This window comes from Cupressus sempervirens, chromosome 2 (genome assembly GCF_028749045.1).
Source record: "Cupressus sempervirens isolate cs-2001-9-10 chromosome 2, ASM2874904v1, whole genome shotgun sequence".
Taxonomy (NCBI): Eukaryota; Viridiplantae; Streptophyta; class Pinopsida; order Cupressales; family Cupressaceae; genus Cupressus; species Cupressus sempervirens.
This window is the reverse complement of record NC_143119.1, coordinates 129,390,501-129,399,625: the sequence shown is the minus strand read 5'-3', so window position 1 is coordinate 129,399,625 and position 9,125 is coordinate 129,390,501. Positions and strand designations below refer to the sequence as shown.

Genomic DNA, 9,125 nt, shown 5'->3' with positions numbered 1-9,125 from the left:
ACTTCAAATATCAAAATTTTATGATTTTTAATAACTTTATTTATTTATTTTTAACATATGACATAATTTTATCTAGATGAAAAATATTTTTAAATGATAATTTTAGGCTATATACAAGAAGTTACTGAAACAAAATTTAGAATTAATAAAAATTTAATTAAAAATATAAAAAATGTGTTTACTCCCATGTGCTCCTTCCAACAAAAAACCTCTACAATTTTAAAAGAAAATACACAAAAATATAGTGATCAATATTAAATGTCTTAGACTTCTTTATCCTCATATGGTGGTCATATGTGTCCATGGCATGGTCTTGAAATATGCATTTTTAAAACATATTTTTTACATATTCCTAGTGAAAAGCAATTTGTACCATGTTAGTATTTAAAAAAATTACATATTTAAAAAATATAGTTGGAGCATTATATATTTCATACTACCAAATATGTTTTGAGATTCAATCTTTTGGTGTCCCAAAATTTTAAGTCAATTGTAACAAATTTTTAAAAATAGAAAAAAATGCTTCCACTTTAGACACTTTGTAGGGACTCAAATTCTTTTTGATTTTATTTAATTACTTTATTTTCTAAAATGTTTTCTTCTCTCCTATAAAGTTTTATCTTTTCAATTTAGAGATTTTAGATTTTTTTGCTACACAATTGATGTAATTAACAACACATAATGAGGTGGGAGAGGAAGCACAAACAAAATATTTTTCTATGATTTCTTCTACTCTACATTTATTGAGCTAATTATGAGCTAAAATAACACTTAGAAGAACAATCTTAGTTGCACATGTACCAAATTCACTGCTATGACTTATTTTAGTTATTGTTTTAACAATATATAGGATCATCTTGATGAGATAAGACTATCAGAGGAGTAATGAAATTTGATGCATATAATTCTCTTAAGCGAGATATAACTCTATAAAATATTTTCTTTTTTATAAATAACTTTCCTAGCTAATAAGATTATCGGCATTGTTCATATCCATACCTAGAAAATTTAGTTAATATAGCATGTGCTTTCATAGCATATAAATAAATACTTTTTTATTTTTTATTTTTTCAATCAGTAAGAGGCCGAAGCCAAGGTTAATTATTATTATTTGTTGTGATTACTTATTTTGATTGTTAGTTAAGCTTGAATAGATTTGAACCCAAGACCTCCCAATTAAGAGGTTCACAATTTACTGTTGTGTTGTAGGTTCTTGCCTTATAAATACTTTTAATTTTATTTCTATAACAATATTTTATATTTTTAACACCTTTGCATACATTAATATAACTAATTTATTTATCTATTTTACCTATCTATCTCATCTACATTTTTTAAACAAGGTTTATTTCTTATTTTTTCATACCAATTGAAGACAATTACCATCCTTAAATCTAAATTAATTTTGATTACCACATTGTAAATCAAATTTATGAACATAAAAAATGTAAAAATGTTCTAACAAATATACCACCATTCAAAGACAATAAGTATTCATAGTCTACAATGGCATACTTGAATGCTTTAAGATTAACTATGTGCATCTTTCTAAATTAATATTTTGAGTCATATCCTATGATCCATTGAAATTGATAGATGTTGGCTCATATGATCTAAACTAGTATAGCTATATTAAATAAATATATGTAAAGAAATATCCATGACAAAATAATTAAAATTTAATTTACTACACCCAAACCTCTTTATCTTTTCTCTATCTCTATTTTTTTCCACTTATGTAAGCTTTTTATTTTAATTTCTAAAAACAAATTGATGATTTATATTTCTAAAGATTATAATTTTAACAAATATTTTGTGTAAAAAGGGACACCCCATGTTCCCCAACTGGAATTCAAAATGAAGATTCAAGGGTCACTAACGAAAACCTTAAAAGGCCCGAGGAAAGACATGTGATCCTGGAGTAGAGGTTTGATGAGGCCACTAGGTTTGTTGTAAGGGTGATGAATTCAACAGCCTCCACCCTTCATCTTCTATGTGTTGAAAAGAGGGCTTGACTATTGTGGCAGGAATGGACACTACGAGTTTGTTGCACAGGTTCTAGACAGATGATTGGCTCCAACTGCTATTGGATAAACATGAGGGGAGGGAGAAGAACAAAGGGAATTAGTTCCCCTTTAGTTTAAGTTTAAGTTTTTGTTATACCGTTTCAGCACCCAATTCATTAGGGTTATGTTAATGATGCTTTTATGGACTCATGTTTACTATGTTGTTTGTATGTTGATGATGTATACTGTTCATATGTTTCTTTATCATAGTTGGGACACTTTCTTGGGTTATATTTTTTAATTGAAAAGGAGGGTTGGTTAATTCTAGATTTTCTTGATTGTTAGTTATTCTACAACTTCTTGCTATTTGGGTCAATCTATTTTTTGGCTGCTTTCAATTTCAAAAATAAACATTTTATGTAGTGTTTATTAAATTAATTTTAAATATATATTCTATTTATAATCAAATTAAGAAAATTGACATATAAATGGTTGTCAATTTTAATGTAAAAAGGTAAAAGTTAACATTAACATCATATGACTTCACCTTTTATGTCATTCTGCCATTGCCTATCAGCATTAATAAACATTTCTTATCATATTAAAAGATGAATCAAAATTGATAGATTATAGAATATAATTAGAAATGATACACATAATTACTCCAAAAGCTGGCAACATTTCAATCTAATAACGTTTGAAAACTTCTAACTTTCGTTCAGTTATAAAATGGATGGACCCACACACAATGAAGAGGAAAAGAGTAATCCATCCATTGCACTAAAACCATGAAATTGTAGTTTCCATCAAGCATTTCAGTTCTCTATTTGAAAATGCTCTCTAAAATCCGGTGTTACCATTCCCCATCATTTTAGGTATTGTTTAGTGTAAAAATTGACAAGCACATAGTCCCGAACACGTTCTCCACAGGCGTAAACAGATAACTATCAACACATTTTCTGGTTTAGAAAATAACAGTAAGATTTATACTCATCAGTAGAGGGTGGCCATCGACCCGTAGGACCAAATTTAATTGATCACAGAGGAATTGACAAACCAATCAAGACAAATTATATGATACTTATAGGTCAACCATTACCTTCTGAACATTCTAGAAATTAAAGTAGAAAATGAAATGAAAGCAAAGGCTTCTTTATAACTTATACCATACGATGCAGTTAAATTATATAAGACCCGAAGAAAACTGGACACCGGTAGATGGTAACCACGAATTTCCTTGTATGAATTGACCCACAGTAAACCGGCTTGCCTCCCATGATGTCGTAATGACATGGTAGCCCGGCCATTTTACTCTACTCGCAGTACCAGAGCCGGGACCATAATTAAAGTACTCTGCATAATAGAGCGTATCCAATGCGAAGTTTCCAGACCATTCATACCAACCGGCTGGCTGAATCAAGTCACCCAGGTAAGACTGCATTACCACAGTACGAGAATATTGCCTCCACGGCCTTCCAAGAAAAGCCTGGAACGAACTCTTCACGGCAGCAAAGTCAGGATCTGCCATCAACTTGCAGTGGTGAATGGAGATGCCCGTGTTCTGATTTGGGTCGATTCTGCCTTGAGCGGTGCATGTTATTTTCTGTTTGGGCAATGGCTTGCGCGCCATGAGATTGCAGTTCTGAAGAACGACTGCCGCATTGCCGGCGATGAAGTCAACGGTGCCGTGGATGTCGCAGTCGCGGTAGAATTGGCGGAGGGAGTGGACGTAAAGAGTGTCTTGGAAGCCTTTAACGCTACACCTGTAGAATGCGGAGAGATCCGATCCCACGCGAAGGGCCGCCGCCTGGTATTTGGCCGGTCCTGCCGTGTTCTCGAACGTCATGTCGCGGGCAATGAATTTCTTCCCCTTCACAGCTGCAATATTTGTTCCAATTTAGTATAAGCTTTAATAGCAGATCAATACAGCGAATTAATTTGAATGTATACATCCTTAAAATCTTTAATTAATTATCTGAGTCATTTTAATGGGAAGAGATTAAAATGGTTAAAGAGTCGAGTTGTCGCTGCGGTTATTTAAAAATTATCCTGACACGTATATCTAGATTGAAACTTCAGTTATAATTTTTCTTTTTTTCTTTCTTGGTTTCTAATAAAAAGATAATTTCTAGATAACTAGATTTTTAACATTTCATTCTTGACCTTTTATAGACAATTTTTAGTTTCCTTGTTCAAAAGGATTGATTTAAGTACCAAAATTATATTCACGCTAACTTTGTGTTAGTTTATTAGTCATGCCCATATAAACACAATACTTATAAAAAATCTTTAATATATTAAAATTTATCTATATCTTTAAATAATAAATTTTTTAAAAATATGAATTTCAATATAATAATTTTATCTCAATTATATTAGAAACAATGAAAATATATTTAATTATAAACAAAATTATTTATCTCAAATTCTTTCTAAATAATAGGAAAGATGGAGAGATGCACACAAACACACACATTATGAAATAAAATCATTTGCATTCGTTTAAAACAATAGTTTTTGTACTTTCATATGAAGTGGGTATGCTAAAGTGGTGTGGAAATTCAACTACACAAGAATAGTTGTATTTTTCACATTAAATTATATATCATATGAGGTCAATTTGTAGGCCATTTAGGAGATGATATTTATACAAAAAGGCATCGATGAAGAATTGATAGCTTCATATCAACTATTCATTTGCTTATAATATCCCACAATAATGGAGACAAAACCTTTGAATAAAAAAGATAATCAAGTATCCTTATCATTAAGCTCATTTTTTGTTTTCCACAAGGGTGAGAGGGATGATGGATGTGGTGTGGGGATGGGTTTTGTAAAGATATGGAGATATATACAAAGGTAGAGATGCATGTGGAGAAAAAGAGTGGATGATGTACACAATCATATAAATGAACAAATAAAGAGAGAAATAAGAGAGTAATAGATAGAGATGAAAGAGGGAAAAAATGGAAACAGAGTGGGAGAGATAGAAAGATAAATATAGGTATAGCAAGTGACATTAGTTACATTATACAAAGAGAAAGCGATAACTAGATATAGATAGATTGATAGATGAAAGAAAAAATAAATGGAGGGATATAGAAAGATGACAAGAGATATAGATATTGAGGTCTCAAAATCAAGAGAGGGGGATATAAATAGATAGAGGGAGACATGTATAAAGATAGAAGAGAGAGGAAGATAGATCCAATAATTGCTAAGTGTTCCATTCATTCTCATGAGAGATGGATTCATGTTGAATCATTACTTATGAAACATGGATCAATGAGTTTGACTCAAAATCACACAATTAAATCTTGATAGCAATATGACAATTTGACTTGCTGTGGAAATTATCTCCTACTTATCAATTGATGAGCTTAAGGGGCTTTCTAATGAATGGTTCATAAGGCACAACACTTGGTGAAGGTTTTACAAATGGGGTTGCAAGCTTTGGGTTTAACAATGGAGGAAACTCTGTAGTTAAGCACGCTTAGCTGGAGTAGTATTGGGATGAGTGACCTCTCAGGAAGTCTCGGTGCTTCACCCTTGTGAGCATCACCTAGATCCAATGAGTGCTAAGAGTTCCATTTATTCTCATAAGAGATGGATTCATGTTGAATCACTACTCATGAAACATGGGTCAATGAGTTTGATTCAAAATTGCACAGTTAAATCCTAATAGCAATATCACAATTCGACTTGCTGTGGAAATTATTTCCTACTTATCAAGATAAAGGTAGACATGAAAAGGGATGGAAAGAGAGATGTAAAGTTTGTTATATAGTGGAATACATGGAGATATAGAAATGAATAGATAAATTATTAATAATGAAAGGGAATAGATACATAGGTGATGAGATAGAGTAATAAAAGGATACAAATATAATGAAGTATAAATAGAGGTAGATATGTAAAGAGATAGACACATAGAGAACTAGATATAAACAAATAGAGATAGAAGAGATACATAAATAAGGAGAGATGGATATATACTAAAAGAGAGATTAGAATATAGTGGGAGAGATATAAATTAAATTAATTCAAATATCTTTTAATTGTTATTAATTTTAATTCCATAAGAAGATATGAATAATTAAAATTACATTTGAAGTTAATCAAAATTATGAAGGTAAGAAGAACATTTATATTAAAGACTCTAATAGAAGAGATGTCATTAAGAAAAGATAGCTGTCAAACATAGATTTTAAATGAAAAATGTCATAAGAAATTATTATAAATTAAATTATTTTTGTAACTTTTAATTAATATGGTTAATTTTTGAAAAAATTAAAATTATTTTTTAGTTTGATAAAAATAAGGTAGAAGAAAATTTAGAACAAATCAATTTCATTCTTTGTTATTAATTTTATATTTTATATTTCTAAACTTAAAAGAATAAGATAGAATATTGATAAGTTGATGAGCTTATGGGGATTTCTAATGAATGGTTCATAAGGCACAACACTTGGTGAAGGTTTTGCAAATGGGTTGCAAGCAGAGTGGGTTTAACCATGAAGGAAATTCCATAGTTAAGTGCGCTCAAGCTGTAATAGTACTGAGATGGGTGACCTCCCAAAAAGTCTCAGTGCTTCACCTCTATGAGCATTACCTAGATCCAATGTGTGTTGATTGTTCCATTCATTCTCATGAGAGATGGATTTTGTGAACAACTACTCATGAAATATAAGTCAATGAATTTGACTCAAGAAACTACACATTTGAATCCGATAGCAATATCACAATAAGATAGAATATTTTGATAAAAGATTTTTTTAATATATATTTTTTGAATTAATAATATTGAAATATTATTTTTCAAATGTTTTACTATATTTATTTTTTATTAATAATACTAAAATATTATTTTTCAAATGTTTTATTATATTTATTTTTTTAGTTAATATGAATATAAGTACACACTAGACCAGTTCTACCATCTTCGATTCTTCTCCTCTATTATGTATCATTGATTTCAAAAAGTAGAACAGTCATAATAAAAACACATGCATTTAATTCAAATGAGAATTATATAATTCAATAAAATCTATTTTATTTTATGATGCATCAACTTTTAACTGTCATAACTTTTGATTCAGATATGGGTTTTGGCTCAAATTTTATAGGAAGTTGCGTGAGGAGAGTTATTTTGATTGTTGATGCTCGATAGATGGCCATTTTGACTTTTTTTTTGGGAGCCTAAAATTTCGTCTTAACCTCCAAAATTGATCTTTTGTGTTTTTTTTGTCAATTTTTTAGAAAGTTGTTTTGAAATAAATCAACAAAATCAATTTGAAATTTCACCCAAAAACCCACATTGAGTAAAAAATTATGACTCGCAAAAATTGATGCATCATTTTATTTTATGAATCAAAGGGTTTTTTAAACATTAATTCCTTATAAGGAGGCGGCGAAGACGAATGGTTGGAAAAATAGTCTCCGAGCTTATAGGACTATAAAGTGCTCCACTCTCTATCCTGTGTTTCTAACGTCTGTTATAATTTTGTTCTATTTGCTATGAAACGTTTGAGCACTTTACTGAAGCACAATCTACGTCTCAACATTATAGATAATGAAGTCGCTTCTACTTGTTCAACGATTGATTTTAAACGTCATAGAAATGATTGGTAATTAAGAGGGTAAAGCAGGACTCACCGACAGTTGCGCTACGAAAAGTTGTATAGCCATCATGAACGTTTCGACTGCCGGTAACGACAGTGACATCTTTGCTGTCTCCAATGAACATGATGTTGTGCTTCTTCTTCGGAATTTCCACGTTCTCCTTATACACCCCTGCTTTTATGTGGATCACATATCTCGTCTTGCTCTTCACTGGAGCCGCATCCACCGCCGCCTGAATGCTTCTATGCTCACCGCTCCCGTCCTCCGCAACCACCGCATGAATCCTCATCATACGCCCCCGGCCCCCTAACAGCCCTCGATCTCCCGCCGACATCCAAGACGGGAAACCCTCACCCTCCTCCTCCTCCGACGCAATGATTTCTCCCGACAACAGACTGCGCCGCCGGTTGGAAACCGAATCTGCACTAATGTCCAATGCTTCGTTTGCTTTGTTTGAGAGATTACCAACCATTGCAAGAGAATTGCTCACCAAATTTGACACGTAGTTCAGCGGGCCATTCATGCTTTGCTCGAGATCTCCTTTGAAGAGCTGGAAACCCTCGAGACACGTGTACTGGTTTGTAATGGCCGCACTCAGCAGTGTGCGCATCTCAGCGGCGTGCTTGGGCATGGACCAGAATGACGTGTTGTGCAGATTGGACAGCGTGGCGTTGAGCTGCTCCAGCGTGTCATCGAACAACTCCATACAGTCTTCCAGAGCGCCACGCTGTCTGAAGTCGAGGTCGGGGCGATAGAGACTGCTCGCGTGTGCCTTCACCTTCTCCACCGCCATTACTCCCACGCTCACTGCCGCATTCATCATCTCCATTGAACCGTGGCCGCGTTCACTCGACAGCCCGCCAAAACTCAACAGACTGGAAACACACAATTCAGGATGAAGCGTGCTGCTGCATGCATCTAACACGGCACTCGACGTCGAATTTCCGGTCCATCCGAAATGATTTGTGCGCACAGCTTTATCTCTCTCGTTATCGTGCCCATCAACTCCAACTGCCAGGAAAATGACAGCGCCGACTATCAGCACAGAAGCCAATGCAGTGCCAACAATTTTCTTACTTCTACTGCTTTTAGTAAATTCCTCCGATCTTCCACTCGGCTCATCGTGATTTGCACTCATCGAGCCCTGCATTCTACTAGAAATCTACCCTCAGAAGCTTAAAACAAAAATACATTAAAGGATAACTGAGATGCCAGGATTGGGAATAGCTCTCAGAGATTGTGTGGGGATGTTTCTTCGATGACACCCGATTTTATACAGAAACTTGCCCTAGGTGAGCAGTACGTAAAACGGCAACAGTATTTTTGTTTGATAGAGGGGTTAAGAATTTTTTAACTTTTGCGTTTGTGATTCGGCATTTAGTTGTATTTCTTTGCGCAATCTGGGTGTTTAGAATTAATACAATACTGTGAGCCACGTAAGCGCATACCTCGGTCTAAAGCAGTTCGTTGATATTATTCGTGATAGATTTCTTTTTC

The 9,125-nt window shown here is 33.3% G+C and overlaps 1 protein-coding gene across 1 annotated transcript; it reads right to left on the bottom strand.

Moving 5' to 3' along the window:
* Positions 1 to 3,068: 3,068 nt before the first annotated feature.
* LOC149571378 (pectinesterase-like) lies at positions 3,069 to 8,881 on the bottom strand. Its single transcript, XM_089812916.1, has 2 exons — positions 7,662 to 8,881; positions 3,069 to 3,884 (listed from the first exon to the last, which is right to left on the bottom strand). Exons 1-2 carry the CDS (start codon positions 8,776 to 8,778, stop codon positions 3,190 to 3,192), a joined length of 1,812 nt encoding a protein of 603 aa, XP_089669042.1. The 5' UTR covers positions 8,779 to 8,881; the 3' UTR covers positions 3,069 to 3,189.
* Positions 8,882 to 9,125: the final 244 nt, after the last annotated feature.

Bases quoted from the DNA above. Each gene is read 5' to 3' on its own strand.
- LOC149571378 (XM_089812916.1), bottom strand. From the start codon at position 8,778: ATGCAGGGCTCGATGAGTGCAAATCACGATGAGCCGAGTGGAAGATCG. The intron at 3,885-7,661 runs GTGAGTCCTGCT...CAAATATTGCAG, and splicing joins TTTTCGTAGCGCAACTGTCG to CTGTGAAGGGGAAGAAATTC.